The 22,612-nt window shown below is 42.4% G+C and overlaps 1 protein-coding gene across 1 annotated transcript in view; it reads left to right on the plus strand.

Annotated features, from left to right (window-relative positions):
• Positions 1-22,612, plus strand: part of LOC121282810 (doublecortin domain-containing protein 1-like) — a 151,901-nt gene that overhangs the window by 126,792 nt on the left and 2,497 nt on the right. Inside the window, exons 19-22 of the mRNA XM_041196625.1 lie at positions 10,862-10,924; positions 12,538-12,545; positions 16,640-16,719; positions 21,514-21,606. Coding sequence (XP_041052559.1) covers positions 10,862-10,924; positions 12,538-12,545; positions 16,640-16,719; positions 21,514-21,606 — 244 coding nt within the window. The remainder of the gene's footprint in view (positions 1-10,861; positions 10,925-12,537; positions 12,546-16,639; positions 16,720-21,513; positions 21,607-22,612) is intronic.

A 22,612-nucleotide genomic window follows, 5' to 3' on the forward strand; every position in this document is an offset into this window, starting at 1 on the left:
CATTCAAACTTGAAGGGTTTAATGAATCAGACAAGTGACATGGCCTGACATGTAATTACTATTTTTTTCTTACGATGTACTTTTATTTTAACTGATCCATGTTTATAAAAGAGTGAAACCAATGGAAATGAAAATTGAGACTGTTTCTACCATGGGTGGCCGATTTGCAATGTCATTTCAAACCAGGTGGGGTGGCAAATTTAAAACCTACCCCAGTTTTCAGAGTTTAAGGGACAGTTCCATGGTCCCAATAGGTGTGATGGTCACACTTGGTGGCTATTTGTGGGCACACTCCCAGTGCTGTACTGAGGGAGTGCTGCACTGTTGGAGGTGCCATTCTTCAGATGAGACATTAAACTGAGGCCCACCACCCCTGCCCTCTTAGTTGGGCATTAAATATCCCATGGCACTTTTTCAAAGAAAAGCAGAGGAGCTATCCTTGGTGTTCAGGCCAATATTTATCCCTCAGTCAGCATCATTAAAGACAGATTAACTGGTTATTATCACATTGCTATCTGTGGGAGCTTCCTGCGCACAAATTGGCTGCCATATTTCCTGCAATGCAGCAGTGACTACACTTCAGAAGTTTTCTATTAGTTGTAAAGGGCTTTCGGATGACCTGTGATCATAAAAGATGCTACAGAAGTTTTTTTTAAATGGTGTCTTTCATGAATTTTCATGATAAATGATTAAATCATCTGTTTTAGGCATTGACTGAAGGATCAGTATTGGCTAGAACTCCCCTGCTCTTTTTCAAATAGTGCCATGGGATCTTCTGCATGCACCTGAGATAGCAGACAGGGTCACAGTCTAACATCTCGTTTTAGGGGCAGCACATCCAACAGTACCACACTCCCTCAGTAATTGTTCAAAGGATGTTAAAACCTTGGCTATGCCCTCATAATTTATCATTTTCTGTGAATTTCATGTCCCACAGAATCAGCCCTTAATCTCAGAATTAGCCCTCAGTTTTTGGTACTTTTAACTTTCAACATTATACAGAAAAGCCACTTTGTTTTTAATTATTTTCAACTTCCTTGTCCACACCTCTCCTCTTCCCTCCCACCACTTCTCCTCTCATCTCCTGTTTCCTCTATTTCCCTCCACTCCCTTTCACCGTTTCCTCTCCTCTTTCCCCTCTTCTCCTTTCCTCTCTGCTCCTGTCTCCTTTCCTCTCCTCCAGTCCCTCTCCCCTCTCCTCTCCCCCTCCTCTCCTTTCATCTCCTCTCCTCATTCTCTTTTCTTCTTCCTTTCTCCTCTCCTCCACTCCCCTTTCCCCTTCATCCCCTCTACATTCCTTTGTCCTCTTCTCTCTCCTCACCTATCCGCTCCTGTCCCCTCCCCACTCCCCCCTCCAAACTGTGAAGAGTGTGCATTACAAATTAACTGGACCCTCACAACAGTTATATTCAGCCTGATTCTCTAATCACAAGGGTAGAGTCTGAAGTGCAACAATTATTATTGCTTTAACGTTATTATCTTCAAAAATGGCACAAGGTTCCTTTACTTCATCCCATATAATTGACTCTTCATTATTATGCAAAGCTGATAAAAACAGAGTTTCTAAAGACCAATTGTTTCCAATGGGTGAAGACTCAATGATCAGCGGGCCATTTAACGTGATTGACAAAAGAACCTGAGGCAACATTAAGAAAAGCTTTCTTACACAATGAGTGATGGGGATTTTGAACGCACTGCATGGATATAGATTGAATTGTAATCATCAAAGGGATTTGGATGAATTCTTGAAGGAGAAAAAAATCTTACAGACATGGGGGAAAGGCTGGGCTCTACTACTAACTGAATTGTTTTTCGAAAGAGCCAGCCTAACTTGATGGGCTGAATGGTCTCTTTCTGTTCTGTACTATTCTATGATTCTATGATAATGCTAAAAGGGTGCATTTTAAAATCCATGCACAACTTAGCTTTGCTATTCAACTCCTTTAAACAAGTAGGAAAAAATAGACCTATATTGTGAACAATTGGCTGCACTTCATTCCTATTCTCTTAGGAGGTAGTAACCACTTGGAGGTCAAAGGTTGAATTTCTGCTGCAGTAAGATGACTAAAACAATTATTGAAAGCACATTTTGATGCAGTACCTGATTGTTGTGGATGATTCTGAAGATAGTTTTGCCACAAATCTGTGTAGTCTTTGCACATTAAACTGCCTTCATGCACATAGCATAATTCAGCCCAAGAAGAGTCAAAGATGGTAAGCACTATGGAAGTAATTGTGCTGGTGTTGGGAGCTGTTATCACCATGGTAATGTAATCTGTTCAACATGCATTGTACGCAGATGTGATCTGTTGTTTAAAAGGATAATAAATGAGATCTCAATCTGAACAGAACAAAGGAGGAATATCTCTCGGTCTAAGTTTATAAATGTGCAATGTTAAACACAGAGGAATAAGTACTGTATAAATTCCTGTGCCCTTTGGCAAGTTTCCTAAATTATAATATCATCTGAGCAAATACCTTTGGGCAGTGTTGAAATAGGAGTAAAATCTATATCACCTATATGGGTTTTTCCTTGTTTGTTATTTACCCTTACATTTTAAATTTATTCCCTTCACTGGCTACAGTACAGAAAACAAATAAAGTTCATAGATCTCGCCTCAGTTTCTCTCACTGATAGTCTAGTGTCAGGAGCATGTTATCTGATGTCCAGTCTAAGATTGTCAGTTATGTTAAAGTGACTGCCCAGCACTCTAATACAACTGCAGTACATGGGGTAGATACTCATCTGATAGGCAGCTCATCCTTCTGTCTTCTTAAAGCTTCTTCACTGTCCACAAGGTTCGTCAGGAATGTAATGGAGCACTCAGCATTCACCTAGGTGGGTGATGCTGCAAGTACACTAAAGAAGCTCATTGCCAATCAGAGAAGAACAGTTTACTTAATTGACACCCTGGTCATCAGATTTAATATCCAATCCCTCCATTAGTAGGGTACTGTGGACAATTTACAGGATGCACCAAACAACTCACATAGGTTACTTCAAAAGTATCTCCCTCTTCTGTGACCTCTTCCATGGAGGACAGCAAGAGCAACAATGTTGTAGGAAGACTATCACCTCCAAATTTACGTGTCAAAGTCACACACCATCCTGACTTAGAACTATATCGCTGTTCCTTCATTGTTACTGAACCAAAACCTTGGAATTCCCTAACTAAAACTGTGTGAGAGCACCATTACTACAAAGACTGCTTTGGTTCAAGAAGGTGGCCCACTACCATCTTCTCAGGACAACTAAGAATGGGCAATAAATGAGGCTTTGGCAGCGTTGCCCAAATCTGTAACCTGTAAATCTGTAATCAAGACAATCTGGGCTCTATACAATAACAACCTACATTTATACAGTGCCTTTAACATAGTAAAACAACTTGAGGCATGTCACAGGAAGGTTATCAAACATAGCTTGAAACCGAGCCACCTAAGGAGGTTTTAAGACAGATGAGTGAAAAGTTGGTCAAAGAAGCAGCTTAAAGAAACAGAGAGAGGTAGAGAAGTGTAAAGGTTTAGGAAGGAAGTTTCAGAGCTTAAAATCTGGATAACTGGACATCTATTTTGGGGAATGACAAATGTTGGTCATTTATCTGTGTTTTTGCTATCGCCAAATTCATTTCCCACTGTTTGGGTGGTTAATTATTCCATGATATCTCCAGTGGTGAAAGAGCATATGTTCAAGACTTACTGAAACTATCTGTATTGCATCAATGTGGTTCATCTCCTGTTAAAATGAAATTGACATGCATGTTCTAAAATTTCTCAAAAAAATTCACATCCATCTTTGAGCATCTTTTAAAGTTTCTGTTTCACAAACCATCAGTGAGCTACAATTTAGAGCATGCAGAAGAGTTGAAAAGATATTATTGTTTTTATCTTTTCATTTTTGTTGGTTCCTTACCTTTAAAGATGCAGGCTTCTGTAACCCTGCCACCATTGTCTCTGTGGTACCTTACGCAAGTGGACTTGCTTCATTGTACTGGTTTAGTCAGTGAGGGTCAGCAGGTTAAATGAACACCACAACCAAACCTGCTCCTATCCTTACTCAACATCCATCAACAAACCCATTTTAGCAGATGCCATCTGATACTGATCAGGAGCATTATTATTCTTTCCTGTCCATAACTGAAGGCTTTAAGAGCAGTTTTATCATAAGAGATGGTATACTGGAATAGACCCTGGCTTTTCCTTGCTGGCATCTGGATCCAAACCAAGACAGGCTGATAGGGGCTGAAGTGAACTGAATTCTTTGTGAGCATTTTACAAAGTATGGATTTCCTACATTAACTCCTCTTCCAGCAACACGCCAATTTTAAAATCCTTATACTTGTTTTCAGATCCTTTCATGGCCTCACCGCTCCCAAACCTTGTTATCTACTGCAGGCCTACAACCCCCTGAGATATATGTGTTCCTCCAATTCTGGCCTCTTCCACATCCAGACTTTCAAGCCTCCCCATTGGAGTCTCTGAAATTCTCTCATTTAACCTCTCTGCTTCTCCACATCTCTCTCCTCTAAGACACTCCTCCAAATCTACCTCTTTCTAATGTCTCCTAGTGTGGCTATGTGTCAAATTTTGTCTGAAAATGCTCCTGTGAAATGCCTTGCGATGCACTATGTTAAAAGCATTATGCTGCAGACAGAATTTATGGGCAGACTATTGCCGTCGGCATGTGAGGGCGGGCCTGACATGCCAACATGTAAAATGATATGTGCTGATGTCGGGCGTGTGTCCCGATGTCATCGTGGGTCATTTCGATATTTTGTTCAGCGGGCAGGCGCTGGAGATGGCTGCGCCCCTGTCGAACTGTCAACGGCCTATTTAGGCCATTAAAAAAACAATTAAAGTTGTTAACCACGCTGCCCGTCCAACCTTAAAGTTGGCGGGTAGGTGAAGGGCCTAAGCGGCCTTCACGTTTTTCAGGAAACCTCATCCATGGGCAAGATGAGGTTTCCTGAAGCTTGTATAAAATAGTTAATTAAATTTTGCACAATTCACAAACATGTCCCAGCTCATGTGACACTGTCACATGATGGGACATGTTTAATTTTTTCTTCCCTTTATTAAAAAGTTTTATTATCAGATTAATCTCCCTTGAAGCAGCTCTGCGCCTCAGGGAGATTGCTGAGCGCTACGGAACACATATTACACTGGGCGGGCCTTAATTGGCCCGCCCATGTAAAATGGCGATGTGCAGCCAATCGCGGGGCGGCGATCGGCTCTGTGCCCGCCACCTCCCCCGCCCACTCCCGCCCAGCCCAACCTACACAGGTAAGATTCAGTCCTATGTTTTTACCATCGTCTGTGATCAAAATGTTTGTATGTGAGGCGTATGTGTTTTCTCACCCTCAGAGTGGTTGTCCCAATTTGTACAATTCTAGCAGCAAGCTTTTTTTTTGTGAATTTTAAAATAAGGAATGTTATTTATTCTCCCATACTTGCCCCGGAGGTTTAAAGATACAACATCTCACACACACACTATCACTTGAACAAAGATGAGACACAGACGCAGAAAAAATACTACAGTTACAATTTGGAATTATTTCAGTCTCTTTCATAGCAGGCCTGTATTTTCTTAGGTGAGTTGATACTTTGGCTGGAGTGAAGATGTTGAAAAGTAGAGGATTCTCAGTAAGTTTTGAGGTTTCTGTAGTTGGATTGCCAGGAGGATGGTTCTCAGGTGAACTTGAAGGCAGAACAGGTTGGAGAAAGAGTCCTTCTCCCACTTACTGGGCACAATTTTACACCTGTGAGATTTTACGGTCCAGCTGAAGTCAACGGAGTTATGAATGGCTTGACGCATTTTATGGCCCCGCTCCTGCCTCAACGGGGGCCATAAAATTCTGCCCACTTTTATTACCATGGCTGTTTATTTGACTGGAACTGGCTTGATGGTTTTCTGCTGGAGTTTCTGCCTCTGTGGTGCTGATTCTTGCTATTTTGAAAGCAGGTAACAAACATGGCTGTCTCATCCATGTACTTGTTCCAAGTCCAAAGTCCTTTTCCAAATAAGATGGTGTGTTAGGCCAATAAACAGTATTAGACTTCAAAAGTGTCCTGGACTTAATCTTCCATCGCCACTGTTTAATCACAGAGAGAATGTTCTAAAACACTTCAGAAAGGAACAAACATAAGATAGGATTTCCCTCCGTGATAAACTCTTCATAACCAAAACAGAAAATTCCACAGCAACAGGATAACACTGATCCTATCCTCACTCAAGATCTTTGAGTTGTGGCTTTTCACACTTTGAGAGTTTGAGAACAGCCAAGGTTGATGGGACCCATTTCACATTCATCTGGTACCCATTGAGTTTTAATTCCCCTAGTGAAACATGGAGGAAAGTTGTCTGCAATCCCTGTAGATTTTGGTCCATTTTAATCAGTCATTGGCCGCAGACTTTACTGTCTACAGTTCAAAGGCCAAAAGTCACATGGTGTGTTGCAGCCACCTTAACAGATTTTGTGTTCACTTTTTTAAAATACAGCTTTAAAAATTATAACATCTTCATGCCTGTACTTGGCTTGACAATTATATAAATGTATGTTGTTATTGATGAGCTAAAAAGGACATTGTCATTTAGGGAGGCCATGGAATAACCAGTGCAAGCCATGAGAAGCATCACAGTGGCATGGTGCTCCACTTAATTTGGCGATGAGGTGCATTGTTAAGACAGTGAAGAGATACACATTCTGCATGCGCCCATGCTGTGCCAGATCTGAGAGTGTTGTTTCTTATGCTTATCCTAAGGTATTAGACTTCAAAAGTGTCCTGGACATAATCTTCCATCGCCACTGTTTAATCACAGAGAGAATGCTCTAAAACACTGCGGAAAGGAATAAACATAAAATAGGATTTCCCTCCATGATAAACTCCTCATAACCAAAACAGAAAATTCCACAGCAACAGGATAACACTGATCCTATCCTCACTCAAGATCCTTGATACACAATCAAATGATGGAAAAGCAAGATAGCAAGCAGCGCTCACTGCATTTCTGTAAATAGGAGAGAATTGAGACCAGCAACAACGTTTGGCAATGAAGAAGTTTGATTGAAAGCAGTCACCAATAGATTGGAAGATGTCGCTAACAAAATCAGATTGGCTGACTATAAACTTTCCCTCATCGAGAAGAATATGCAGAAAAGAATTAAGATGACTCAAAGTGACTAAGTTGAAAACAGAAATGCTACGGTCAATCCATCTCAAACTTACCAAACAGACCACAGTATAAAACACCAGGAAGAGATAAATTTTCTCAGTTGGGTTGATTTTGAAGCTGAGATGAAAGATCAGAAACAGACCTATCATTTATCACAGAATAATGTGAATCAATGATTTTCAATTGCTGTATTGCGTTTTCTATGTATCTAAGGTAAGGAAAGGACACCTTCTGTCATTAGAAATAAAGGCCAACTGAGTCACAATGGCTAGAAAATCATGGTGTTTTGGAGCTGTTAATGGAATATCAGCATTTAACTGTAAATTAACTCTCGTCTACAAAGAGCTTCAACAAATGAGCTACTGGTACATGGAAATGCAAGTGCAAAATACGTGTATAAATCTATGGGAAGTAGATCAAGACATCCCAAATTAAGTAACAAACTACCTGGCTATTCTTTGACAGGGCAGTTTGAGAACAATGTAGGCTGACAATTGATCTAGAATATCTTCTGTCCTCCACACTCAAAAATAAGCATTTTAAAGAAAACAATCGACATGTACAGAGCACCTTCCATGGGCAGAATTTTGCCGTTGGCGAGCGGGGGTGGGGCCCACTCACTGACGCAAAGAATGACACGGGATGATGTTGGGCAGAACCCCCATGTCACCCCGCGCCCCATTTAAATCTTCAGGAAGGCGGGGCCGCAGCAAAATCAGCTGCAGGCCCACTGACCTGTCAATGGCCAATTGAGGCCCACTAACCGGTCAATGGCCAACTGAGGCCCGCTGACCTGTCAATGGCCAACTGAGGCCCGCTGACCTGTCAATGGCCAATTGAGGCTATTGACAGGATCATTAAAACGATTAAAGGATCTGCCTGTCCAACCTTAAGGTTGGCGGGCAGGCCAGGAGCTCTGGCGGGGAATAGAAAAAACACGAAACCTCATCCATTGGCGGGAAGAGGTTTCATGTAGAGATTTAAAAAGTTTAATTAAGATTTAGTGTAGTGACATTGTCACATGAGGGGGACATGTTAAGGAATTTTTTGTTTCTATTTTTAATGTTTTTAAAACTGTCAGCGATCTCTCTGAGGCTGCGCTTAGCCTCAGGCGGATGTGCGCTCTTCCGTGCGCATGCGCAAAAGAGCGCACCCTCGCTTTTGGGGAATCCTCCCTGCCCGCACAGGCAGCGCATAGTGCTTCCCGCCAGGCGTCACGCTGGCTGGGCCTTAATTGGCCCTCCCCCGCAAACTGGTGGCGGGGCCTGCTTCTCCGGCAGGGATCGGCTCCCCACCCACCGGAAATTGGGTCGGGCCCACCTGCCCGGAAGGCAGCAAATTCTGTCCCAAGTCTTCAGGATATCCCAAAGCATTTTATAACTAATTAAGTTATTTTGAAGCGTAGTCACTGTTGTAATGTAAGAAACACTGCAGGCAATTTGCACATTGCAAGCTCCCAAAAACAGCAATATTATAATGACCAGATAATGTGTTTTAGTGATGTTGGTCGAGAGATAAACATTGGCCTGAATGCTGGGGAGAACTCCTCAACGCTTCTGTAAAATAGGGTTCATCATTTGAGAAGGTGACATGGAGATTTGGCATATGTTCCCTTGAAAAGATAGCACTCCCTCAGTACTGCCCTTGGAGTGTCAGCCCAAATTGTCTGCTCAAGTCCTGGTCAGGACATGACGGAGAAGAGAAAGAAAGCGTGTCTTACCTTTGTGTAACCTTTACTCTTTCTCTTCCACTTGACCTGCTGTGTGTATTCAGGCATTAGCTGTTGATAATTAATGGAAGGGTTCTAAAAAAAAGGCTACTGGAGCCTCAGCTAAAACTGTGTTGAACAGTTGCTGGTCAGTATACGTCGGTATATTCACTAGAGGACAAATTAGTGCTGTGTATTATATCTTCCTTATCAGCTTTTCTGTGCAGCGTATTTGTCTCCAAGAACTAGAGATTATCGAGTTGAAATTTCTTGTCAATATTGTTACTGTAGGAATAAGTAGCACTGATGTATAGAACGTGTTTCACTTAGCACATATTAAATATGTTGTGCTTAGCATGTACCATTAAACATGTAACACTGAACATGTCACACTTAATGTGTAACATTGAATAAGTAACAATGAATATGTAGTACTGAACATATAGCATGCTCATATCAAAGTCTCATCTCCAATATTTAAATAGAACCCATGGGTTAATGCCTCCATTAAAATAAAGGAGAGAGAAACTTGATACAAGTGCATACAGCAATAATATAATTATTGGCAACTGCAATGCCTGTCTCAATCTGTTTTAATTTTGGCTGTTCCAGTAAAAGACCTTACTTTGCTCATTCTGCTGATTTTTTTTTCCCCCTCTAAATCCCTTCTCTTCTTTCCTGAGGACTTTGCCTCCCACAGGTTTCCAATTTCAAAATGTGGGCTAACCTCCAATGCCTCATCTGAGGGGGATGTGAGTGCTCTAGTAGAAGCCTGCCTTAGTCCATCTACAGCTGACATCTACCTCCATGCATTTGTTAGCTAAAGACCTGATTATTCTAATACTCTGCTGACCAGCCTTCCACTCTCTATAAACATCAGATCATTCAAAAGTCTGCTGCCTGTATCCTAACTTGCACTAAATTCCTTTCACCTGTCACTTTGGTGCTCACTGGCCTCTTTTGGCTCCTCCTCCATTAACACCACGATTTTAAAATTCTCATCCTCGTATTCAAACCCCTCCATAGCCTTGCACTCCCATACCAAACTTGTGAATTTGTTCATTCAAATCTGGTCTCTTGTCCATCATCATTCCTTTTGTACCTTTAGCTGTCTAACCCTAAACACTGGAATTTCGTCCCCAAACCTTTTCACTTCTTCAGCCATCTCCTTCGTTCTTTAAAATGCACATTAAAATCTACTTCTTTGATCAAGCTTTAGATAAACTGTTTCCTTATACAGCTGAACATCAATATTTGTTTTCTGATAATGCTCTTCTGAAGTGCCTTGGGACTTTTTACTGTTCTATAAATGAAATATAAATGCAAGTTGTTGTTGTAGCAAATGAAGGAGGACAACAAACCTTGCTTGGCGCAAGAGATAATTTAGGTGTAACCCCAGATAGATCCTATAGATTAATGGCAGAATATTGGGTGAGTTCCATTACAGCTGTATAATATTCCACTTTCCCGACCCCTGATTTTTCCTGTGTGCGCTGCGCCCAAATGATCCATAATTCTTGGAATAGTGAGGAATACTTGGTTCCAAGTATCAGGAGACTCTGTGATCACGAAGGAGATGACAACTGAGTCTGATCCTCATAAAATCATAGAATCCTACAGGACAGGGGGAGGCCATTTGGCCCATTGTGCCTTTGCTAGCTCTTTGAGAGAGCTAGTCAATTTGCCCTACTATTGTACTATCCTCTCCACAAGTATTTATCCAATTACCTTCTGAAAATGACGATTGAATCCCCTTCCACCACCCTTTCAGGCAGTGCATTCCAGATCGTAACTACATGCTGTCAAAAAAAAATTCACCTCATCTCCCCTCTGGCTATTTGCCAACAAATTAAATACAAGTCCTTTCATTACCCACTCTCCCACCAGTGGAAACAGTTTCTTTGTTTGCACTCTACCAAAACCCATCATAATTTGAATATATTTGTTAAATCCCCCATTAACCTTCTCCGCCTTAAAACCAGTCCAAGTTTCTTTAGATGCCATGAAGTCCAATCGTGTCCTCTACTACGTGTGCCTTTCAGCAGGTAGGAAGGGAGACCTTACCCCCTTCCCACGGTCAGCTCTAGAACAGTCAGCCACTCTGGGGAGAATGCTTCCTGAGCAGCATTGAAACTATGTGATTACAGTGCTATCATTTGAACATCCAAACCTGACAGAGGCACAGCTACTGCTTGGCTGCACACCTAATCAACATCTTTCCCTAATAAAGTCAGGCATAACACATTCATGCACACACACTGACTGATGCAGTCACATAGAATGATACTATCGGCTGCAACCGGCCTTATCTTCTCCCAAAGGTGACCCATTGACTTTCATCTGCTGCCTGTCGAAATGTGTGGGGGTCAGTAAGGCTGTACAAGTGTTACTCTTGAAACATTTCTGCCAGACAGAGGTTTGTCCCAGGGAGCCTCTCGTGAGTTTACAGTTCATGTTTTGAGTCCTCACTGTTCCTTATTTCCTGCGTTGAAAAGAAATTTTGGAGCCAACTGTTATCGGAAAGAAAAATCTGCTTGTGGAATTGAATCACCATGAGCATTTTGGAGGATTTTCTTTTTTAACTGCTATTTGCAGAGTCCAGAAAACACTCCAATGAATTGTAGCTGCTGCAATGTGTTCCCAATTTAAAAGAAGATCTATCAGGTTCTTACCAGACTGGAGGAATGTGTGTATCCATCCCGCACTAATAACACGATAAGCCTCCCATTCATCGTTTTGCTATTCTCTGGCATATTCTCTCTGTTTTTGTGAAAGATTACAAATGAGAAAGCACACTCACAGAAGTGTATCATTATTAAAATGCTGGCCCACAGTTTTGAATCAGTTTACTAGTACTTTCTGGTATATTAGTATTTGGTGTGTAACTAATTCTGGAATTAGCTGTCAGCCAAAGCTCAGTGGATAGCACTCTTGCCTCTGAGTCAGGAGGTTCTGGGTTTAAGCCCTGATCTAAGGGTGTGAGGATCAAACCTCCCTCTGGAAGTAGGTCAGAAGTACTGTATTTTCCATGAGTTGTTAAACTGAGGTCCCATCTACCTGCTCAGGTGAATGTAAAAGACACCATGGTGATTTCTTGGTTCTGCTGAAAGGTTATGAACTGAAATGCTAACTCTGTTCCCCTCTCCACAGGTGCTGCCAGACCTGCTAAATATTTCCAACGTTTTCTGTTTTTATTTCAGATTCCCCGCATCTGCACTAATTTGCTTTTGGAGTTCTCCTGGCCAATATTTATCCCTTGAACAACACATTAGCTGGTCACTGCTGTTTGTGGGATCTGGCTGGGTGCAAATTGGGTGTCCCATTTTCTACTAAGAAACTACACTTCAAATTGGCTGTAAAACACTTTGGCACATCCCGAGGTGGTGAAAGATGCTGGATGAATGCAAGCTCTTTCTTTCTTCTTACTTAAAGCTGCAAATCCATTTTATGAGTAAGGTCACAGAGAAAAGTTCTTGTAAAAATATGGAATGCCCAATGCTCCTGTGGCTGAGCTCATTTCTGAGGGAGACTTCCCAATAAACCAGCCATGCTCCTTAAGTTAATGAAAGTTTTACAAATGCTTATGTAAATAGATGGAGAATTTAACCTTCTCACTATAGTTGTTTTGTAAGTAGCTTTAATCTCTTAAATTTTGAAGTTCAGGTGGTATTATTGCTCAGCTGATGAACTGCTGTTGAAGGCCTATTTAGTTCTCCAGCTGAACACATGATGGATGTTAGCGAGTTTATTCACTCCATTGCTGAGTGGAGGTGTCCATTTGCAACATCCTGAGATGGCCAATCAGACTGGACAATCTGCTGGGTCCACCCAATCAACTGGGTCTAAACTTAGAACTTTAGGAGCAAAATAATCCAAATTTCACAACTGTATGTAAAATAAGAAATGGTTCAGGAAGAACTCCTGTGTCGCTTGTTATAATCTTGTGTGTCCATCTGAGACAGCAGATGAGATCTTGTTTCAGTCCTTTCCTTTGTATTGCACTGAAGTGTTAACTTTAGATTATATGCTCAAGTCCTGCTCAGGGTCAAAGTATTACCACTGACCCAAAGCTATCAGACTCCAGCTCACTGTATTATCACCGCTTTCCAGCTCACTGTATTATCACCACTCTCCTGCTCACTGTATTATGGCCGCTCTCCAGCTCACTGTATTATCACCACTCTCCTGCTCACTGTATTATGACCACCCTCCAGCTCACTGTATTATGGCCACCCTCCAGCTCACTGTATTATCGTCACTCTCCAGCTCACTGTATTATTGCCACCTTGCAGCTCACTGTATTATCTCCTCTGTCCAGCTCACTATATTATCATTACTCTCCAGCTCACTATATTCTTGAATTATTTCTCTTTAATATCTTGAGCCGAATTCTCTGAGGATTGGCAATCACCATTGGAATGCCTCTCTGCACCAATTTTTTTGTGCACAGTGTCGAATCTCCACATTTCTCACTTGGATGCAGAGCCTACCTGTTCTCGGCGTCCTTCCTCGTAGTGCAGGGTGGTCAGGGGAAGCCAGGCCACACACCTTTTCACAGCACTTGCTGACATATTTTGGAAAGGCTTTATTCTCCAACACAGTGAAAAGCTTTGCTACATTTAAATAGCTTTCATTGTGTTAGTGAATGAGTGTGAGTGAGGTAAGTGGGTAGGGTCGAAGGGTGGTAGGGATCCAGCTGAGTAGGGTGGGTATGATGGCATGGTGTTAGGGTGTTAGGTGGCAGGATGGCCAGGTGGTAGGTTGTGGGGTGTCAGGATGGGTATTATGGCTGTGTAGTAGGGTGACAGGTGGTAGGGTGGGTAGAGTGACTGGGTCATGGCTGGCAGGGTTGTTAGGATGGCAGTGTGGTAGGTGGCAGGGTGATAGGGTGGAAGGCGACGGGGTGGTAGGGTGGCGTGATGCTCGGGTGATAAGGTTGGGTCCGGTCAGGTCGGGATGGGGGAGGAGTCAAATGATCGCGGTGGGGTGAAGTAGGAGTGTCAGGGGGAAGTTGGAGGGGATTCAGAGGGTCAGGGAGGAGTTGGAGTGTCAGAGGAGGAGTCGAAAGGGGAGAAGGGAGAATCAGCGTGTTGAGAGGGGCTGGAGGGTTGAAGGGAGTTGGGGGGTTGGTGGTGGTGTTGGTCAGTGGGGACTGGAGAGTCGTGGGGTGCGGGGGTCAGTTGTGTAGTTATCCAGGAATTAGACATGGTTTTTTTCCTGTCTAACATTTCCTGTGTAACTATTCTGGAAATTGAGTCGGGACCCTCCGAAGTCTCCGACTCTAACTCAGAATTGAAGACTTTTTCAGAGGCTTCTGGAACAAATGTGCAAAATTAAAAGTAGGTAAGTACAATTTCTATATTCTCCTTCAATGCCTCTCCACTTTCATCCAGAGTGCACTCATCAGTTGGGATTTTCCAACCCCATCGTGGTGGGGCCCATCACAGGAGATTTGGTGGCCCAGCCAAAAGTCCTTTGACTTTCAGCAGGACTGGACGATCCCGGCAGCAGGCAGGGTTGGAAAATCCCAGCTATCCAGTTTCATTCTTACCTTCCTAATCATAGCCAGAGTATTACTTGCAATGGTTACTCTTCTCACTGTTACTGTTTCCCTTGGTGTCACCTTATTTTTTTTATTTGCTGTTGGGGTGTAGGCATCACTGGCTAGCCATCCATAATTGCCTTTGCTCAGAGGGCATTTTTAAGAGTGAGTCTGGAGTCACATGTAGGCCAGGTAAGGATGGCAGATTTCCTTCCTTAAAGGGCATATGACAATGGTCGTCATAAGACTTTTAATTCCAGATATTTATTGAATTCAAATTCCACCATCTGCTGTGGTGGGATTCGAACCCAGGCCCCCAGACCATTAGGTCTCTGGGGTACCAGGTCCAGTGACAATACCACTATGCCACCACCTCCCCTACATGACTCAGAGACATCATCCAAAAACAGCTTTCACAAGTACATTGGTGGCACCTAGCTTCATCTCACAAAATTCTCAGACCACTTGTCCAACATTCAGTGGTGGATGAGCAGAAATTTCCTCAAACTAAATATTGGGAAAACCAAAGCCATTGCCTTCAATCCCCACTACAAACTCCATTCCTTGGCTAATGACTTAATCTCATTCCCATTCTCAGGCATCTGTCTGAGGCAGAACCAGAGTGTTTGCGACCCTGGCATCATATTTGATTTCAAAATAAGATTCTGACCATATACTCACACACCACATATTCACCACCATGACAATGCCCGAGTAAGCTCTGCCTGGGCTCATCTGCTGCTGAAACCCTCATCTATTCCTTTATTATCTCTAGACTTGACTATCCCAACAAAATCCTGGTTGGCCTCCTACATTTTACCCTCTGTAACCTTAAGGTCATCCAAATCTCTGCTGCCTGTGTCCTCACTTGCACTAAATGCTATTCACCTATCACCTCTGTGCTTTGCCGGGATCGTCCAGTCCTGCTGAAAGTCAAAGGACTTTTGGCTGGGCCACCAAATCTCCTGTGATGGGCCCCGCCACGATGGGGTTGGAAAATCCCAACCGATGAGTGCACTCTGGATGAAAGTGGAGAGGCATTGAAGGAGAATATAGAAATTGTACTTACCTACTTTTAATCTTGCACATTTGTCCTTACATTGGCTCCAGCTCAAACAATGTGTTGATTTTCAAATTCTCTTCCTTGTTTTTAAATACCTCCACGGCCACATCCTATCCATTCTCTGTAAGCTTCTGGAGCCATACAAACCTCTAAGATATCTGCACTCCTCTAATTCTGGCCTCACGATCATCCCTGATTTAATTGCTCCACCATTGGTGGCCATTCCTTCAGCTGCCTGGCTGGAATTCACTCCTTACCTCTTCATCTCTTTACCTTTTTGTTCCTTCTTTATGATGCTTCTTCATCATTGGCATAGTGGTTGGTATCACAAGCGAGTCTGGGATTCAAATCCCTGACGGGGAGAAGTTACTGTCTGAAATTACTCCTATTGGAAAAGAGAGAGGTTTTTATTGTATTTAACTAACTTGCTTGAGCTTTGTGATGAGATAACAGACAGTGTTGAATAGGGTAATGTGGTTGATGTAGTGTACAGGGACTTCCAAAAGGCATTTGAAAAATTGCCACATAATAGACTTGTCAGCAAAGTTAGAGCTTATGGAATAAAGAGGATGGTGAGAGCACGGACAGAAAATTGGCTGAATAACATGCAGGAAACAGAGCAGTGGCGAGTGGTTGTTTTTCGGACTGGATGGAGATTTATAGTGGGTTTCCCAGGAACTGGTGTTAGGTCCCATGCTTTTCTTGACATATATTAATGACCTAGGAAGACTTGGGTGTACAGGGTATAATTTCAAAATATACAAAACTTGGAAATATTGTGAACTGTGAGAAGGATAATGTTAAACTTCAAAAGGACATAGACAGGTTGGTGGAATGGACAGGCAAGTAGCATATAAAACTTAATGCAGAGAAGTGTGAAGTGATTCATTTTGGTAGGAACTACATGGAGAGGTAATACAAAATAAAGGTTATAATTCTAAAGGGAGTGCAGGAGCAGAGGGGCCTGGGGGATATATGTGCACAAGTTCATTGAAGGATGCAGGGCAGGTTGAGAAAGTAGTAAATGAAACCTACAGAACCCTGGGCTTTATAAATGGGCACATAAAGTACAAAAGCAAGGAAGTGATAGTAAATCTTCATAACTCTGGTTTGGGCTCAACAGGAATAGTGTAACCAGTTCTGGGCTTGCTTTAGGATGTGAAGGCATTAGAGAACATGCAGAAACGATTCATGAGTATGGTTTCAGAGGTGAAGAACTTCAGTTGCATGGATAGGTTGGAGAAGCTGGAGCTGTACTCCTTGGAGAAGAGAAGATTAAAATGTTCAAAATCATGGGAGGTCTGGACAGAATAGATAGGGAGAAACTGTTCCTACTGGTGGAAGGATCCAGAACCAGAGAAAACACCAAAGTGATTAGTGAAAGAAGCAATAGTGACATGAGGTAAAATCTTTTATGCAGCACGTGGTTAGGATCTGGAACGCTCTGGCTGGGAGCGCAGTTAAAGCAGATTTAATCGAGGCCTACAAAAGGGAATTGGATACTTATGTGAAAAGGAAAAGAAATTTCAGGGCTACAGGGAGAAAGCAAGGGTGTGGGATTAGACTGAGTTGCTCTTGCAGAGAGCTGGCATGAACACAATGGGTTGAATGGCCCTTTTCTGTGCTGTAACCATGCTAACATGGTTTTTAATGAACGAGAATCCTGTTTGATAAAATTATTAATATTTTTGAGGATGTAACTAGAAGGGCAGATAAAAAGGAACTAGTAGCTGTAGTATGTACTCTCAAAGGTTAATACACAACATGAGGGCTCATGGAATTTAAAAAAAATTCTTTCAAGGGATGTGGGTGTCACTGTGTTATTTCCCATCCCTAATTGCCCTTGAGAAGATGGTGGTGAGTTGCCTTCTTGAACCCGCTGCAGTCCATAGTGCTGTTAGGAAGGGAGGTACAGGATTTTGACGCAGCGACAGTAAAGGAACAGCGATAAGTTCCAAGTCAGGATGGTGTGTGGCTTGGAGGGGAACTTGCAGATGGTGGTGTTACCATGTCAGTGCTTCCCTTGTTCTTCTAGGTGGTAGAGGTTCTGGGTTTGGAAGATGCTGTTGAAGGAGCCTTGGTGAGTTGCTGCAGTGCATCTTGTAGATGGTGCACACTGCTGCTACTGTGCATTGGTGGAGGAGGGAGTGAACATTGAAATTGGTGGATGGGGTGCCAATCAAGTGGGCTGCTTTGTCCTGGATGGTGTTGAGCTTCTTGAGAGTTGTTGGTGTTGAACTCATCCAGGCAAGTGGAGAGAATATTCCATCACACTCCTGACCTGTGCCTTGTAGGTGGTGGACAGGGTTTTGGGAGTCAGACATGAGTTACTCTCCATAGAATTCCCAGCCTCTGACCTGTTCTTGTATTTATATGGATAGCCAGTTCAGTTTCTGGTCAATGGTTACCCTCAAGAAGTTGATAATGGGGGATTCAGCAATTGTAATGCTATTGAATGTCATGGGGAGATAGTTGGATTCTCTCTTGTTGGTCATTATCTGGCACTTGTGTGGCACAAATATTACTTTCCACTTGTTAGCCCAAACCTGAATGTTGTCCAGGTCTTTATACATATGGGCATGAAGGGCTTCGGTATCTGAGGAGTCGCAAATGGAGCTGAACAATGTGCAATCATCAGCGAACATCGCAATTTCTGACCTGATGATGGAAGGAAATTACTGATGAAGCAGCTGAAGATGGTAGGGCCTAGGACTGCATGAATTCCAGTGATACAAGAAGGCAGCTCACCACCACCTTCTCAAGCGGCAATAAGGGACGGGCGATTAATGTTGGATGCTGGCCTAGTCAGCGATGCCACATCCCATAAATGAATAATAATAAAAAAACTACACTACCCTGAGGAACTTCTGCAGTGATGTCCTGGGACTGAGAATATTGACCTCCAACACCACAATCATCTTCCTTTGTGCAATGTATGGCTCCAACCAGCGGGGAGTTTCCCCCCTGATTTCTATTGATTCCAATTTTTTTAGGGCTCTTTGATGCCACACCTGATCAAATGCTGCCTTGATATCAAGGGCAGTCACTCTCACCTCATCTATGAGTTCAGATCTTTTGTTCATGTTTGGACTAAGGCTGCAATGAGGTCAGGAGCTGAGTAGCCCTGGCAGAACCAAAACTGAGCACCAGTGAGCAGGTTATTGCAAAGCAAGAGCCACTTCCTAGCACTGCTGAAAACACTTTCTATCACTTTACTGATGATCGAGAGTAGACTGATGGGGTGATAATTGGCCCGGTTGGATTTGTCCTGCTTTTCGTGGTTACGATATACCTGGGCAGTTTTCCACATTGCTGGGTAGATGCCAGTGTTGTGGCTGTATTGGAACAGCTTGGCTAAGGATGCAGCTAGTTCTGGAGCACAAGTTTTCAATACTATTGCAGGAATGTTTTCAGGGCCCATAGCCATTTCTTGATATCACATGGAATGAATCGAATTGGCTAAAGTCTGGCATTTGTGATACTGGGGACCACAGGGGGAGGCTGAGATGGATCATCCACTTGGCACTTCTGGCTGAAAAATGTTGCAAATGCTTTTGCATTTTCTTGCATGCCTTTATTGCAAGGGGATTGGAGTAGAAGAATAAAGAAGTCTTGCTACAATTGTACAGGGCTTTGATAAAACTACACCTGGAATACTATGTGCAATTTTGGTCTTCATTTTTTTAAGAAAGGATATACTTGCATTGTAGGCAATATAGAACAAAGGTTTACTAGGTTGATCCCTGGTATGAGAGGCTTGTACGATGATGAGAGGCAGTGTAAATTGGATCTATTTAGAAAAATGAGAGGTGATCTCATTGAAACATTGATGATTATGAAGGGGTTTGACAGGATAGTTACTGAGAATTTGCTTCCCCTAACTGAGGAATCTATACCAAGGGAAAACTTTCAGGATAAGGGGTCAATCATTTAGGACTGAGATGAAGAGAAATTTCTTCACTCAAAGGGTTGTAAATCTTGGGAATTCTCCACCCCAGAGGGTTGTGGATGTGCCAGCAATGAATACATTTAAACCTCAGATTTTTGGTCTTTCAGGGAATCGAGGGATATGGGGAGTGGGCAGGGAAGTGGAGTTGAAATTATGATCATGTTGAACGGTGGAGCAGGCTCAATGAGCCGTATGGTCTGCTCCTGCTCCTATTTCTTATGTTCTTATATTCTATGATTCTATGATTCCATAAAACCTACCTCTTTTCTTTGACCAAGCAATTGACCATCTGCCCAAATATCGTCTTTTGTGCCTTGGTGTCTAACTTTGCTTCATAAAGCTTCCGTGAAGTGCCTTGGGATGCTTTATTATGTTAATGGCGCTCTATCGATACAAATTGTTGTTGTTGTTAAAGAAACCCCATCACGCAGTGGTAAGGTTCTGAAAAGTTACCAGCCACTCTGGAAAAGTATCTCTTTAGCCAATCTAAAGTCCCACAGTTGAGAATTGAATGTTGCTGCCCTGTAATTCTAGAAAGCAGTGTGGCCACTGGCATATGGCCCAGTCTGGCTCAGATAAGATCAGCTGTTATTTTTCTTTTGCCTAGAATTATAAGCAAAGACAAAAGGACTTTAAGAAGTTTGAAAAACAAGCTTTTCATTAGGCTTGTTCCTCACACAATATTTGATCAAAACATATTCTTGCTGGATGTGACAGAAAGCATGGGCTTCATTTATACCGCCCTTTGAAGAAAATTAAAATCGCGGGCCTTGGTATTATTCCATTTGCTACAAAAACAGTTGTGCGATCCTAAATCAAACAGCATTCCTTGAAGGGCCACTCAAAAGATGCATTTCACTGACAAAATTGGAAAGGGCTGCTTGACCTGCAGGAGGTCCCCCATTTTGTCAGATCATATGGAGGAGTTTCATTGTCGAGAGATGTCTGCTGGTCTTCAGAAAAACATAAAGGAATTTGAGTGAACTCTGTAAAGGCCACATGGAAGGAAAGAAAAAACAAATTCCCCACAATTAAAGATAACATTTTGTTAAAGACATTTTCAATTACATTGCTTCTATATATTGCTCAGTCCAAAGCATCCACTTGTCCTTAACGTTGTGCCTGTCCACGGAAATATTGCTGTAGGTTGTTTTCCCTCTTAGCTTGTCCTTGCAATTTGAAGCTCTCTCTAGCCAGCTGCTCTCAGGGCAAGCCCAAGGATTGCCCCACCCTTAACCACCATCATACAAGAATCATCAGTACCAGAGTATTACCATGATCACTCCGACAAACTGGCTCGATTTAAAATGCAAGAAGGTAATTTTATTCCTAGATTTTAAAATCCTCATCCTTGTTTTCAAATCCCTCCATGGCTTTGCCCCTCCCTGTCTCTGTAACCTCCTCCAGCCCTACAATCAGCTGAGATTCCTGCCCTCCTCCAATTCCAACATCTTATACATTTGCAGTTTTAATCCCTCCACTATTAGTGGCTGAGCCTGTCTAGGCCCTAAATTTTGGAATTCTCTTTCTAAACCGCTCTACCTCTGTGATTCTCTCTCATTCCTTAAGTCACTCCTTAAAAGACACCTCTTTTTGGTAAAAACAAAAAAACTGCGATGCTGGAAATCCAAAACAAAAACAGAATTACCTGGAAAAACTCAGCAGGTCTGGCAGCATCGGCGGAGAAGAAAAGAGTTGACGTTTCGAGTCCTCATGACCCTTCGACAGAACTTCAAGTTCTGTCGAAGGGTCATGAGGACTCGAAACGTCAACTCTTTTCTTCTCCGCCGATGCTGCCAAACCTGCTGAGTTTTTCCAGGTAAACCTCTTTTTGGTCACCTGTCTTAATATCTCCTTAAGTGGCTTGGCATTGCACTTTGTTTGATAATGCTCCAGTGAAGCACCTTAGCATTTTTTACTACATTAAAAGTGCTATATAAATGCAAGTTGTTGTTATTGTTTATATGATGTATAGGAGATTTTCAGTTGTCACTTCATTAAACCTATATTTTGTTCAACAGAATGCTGTTAATCTGATCTTAAATCGCCAACTGTTTGAAATGTGACTCTTGCGTCACAGTTTTAGCCTTATTGTCGACTACTGCGATGAAAATATCACGTCAAGTAGGCTCATCAGCTGTTGGCTGGCACTTTCGTTGCCTACACATCTGATGTATTGGGTAGTGGGCACTCATCATAGCAGTGGAAGGCAATTAGTTTCTAACAGGGAATAGTAGCATTCACTGACTGCCAGTTTCTTTCTCATTCCGACAGCAAGCCGCCAAAGGGTGGAGGTCAGAGCCAATTACGCACGAGTCCGAAAAGAACAGGGACAAGATGCCACCAACATTGTCATTACTTCCAGAATAAATCCCAAACCACAGGTATGGAATTCCCTGAAGTGTTAGTGCTCTTTGCAAAGAGAAATATTGATTGGAAATCAGGTTTGATTTTCCAATTATTTCTCAGTAATAAGAATGACGGAACTTTCTAAAGTTATTTTATGCATCAGCTAGTGCTCTAAAGCAGGCATCATGCCACTTACATATGTCAATTAGGGGCTTAACATATGTTGAAGCACATTTTTTTCACAACATTTCAGAATACCCCCAGGACATTCTGCAGATTTAGATAACATCATTTTCTATGTTAACAGTGAGTTGTTGGGGCAAGATGATGGCATAGTGGTAATGTCACTGGACTGGTAATCAAGAAGCCCAAGCTAATGTTCTGGGCACATGGGTTCAAATCCTGCCATGGTAGCTGGTGGGATTTAAATACAAATTAATAAAAAATCTATAATTGAAAACTAGTAACAGTGACCATGAAACTATCATCAATTGTTGTAAAAACCCATCTGGTTCACTGATGCCTTTTAGGGAAGGAAACCTACCATCCTTACCTAGTCTGGCCTACATGTGACTCCAGGCCCACAGCAATGTGGTTGAATCTTAACTGGCCTCTGAAATAGCTGAACAAGCTACTCAGTTCAAAGGGCAATTAGGGATGGATAACAAATGCTGGACTTGCCATGTGAAGCCCACATCCCATGAAGGAATAAAAAAAAAGTTGTTACCGGTGTAAAGTGCAAATGTTTCACGAGTACACTAAACACATAGAATAAATCCAGAGCAGGGGAGCTCTCCTCAATTATTATCCATCAGCCAACATCACTAAAA

This window comes from Carcharodon carcharias, chromosome 10 (genome assembly GCF_017639515.1).
Source record: "Carcharodon carcharias isolate sCarCar2 chromosome 10, sCarCar2.pri, whole genome shotgun sequence".
Lineage (NCBI taxonomy): Eukaryota > Metazoa > Chordata > Chondrichthyes > Lamniformes > Lamnidae > Carcharodon > Carcharodon carcharias.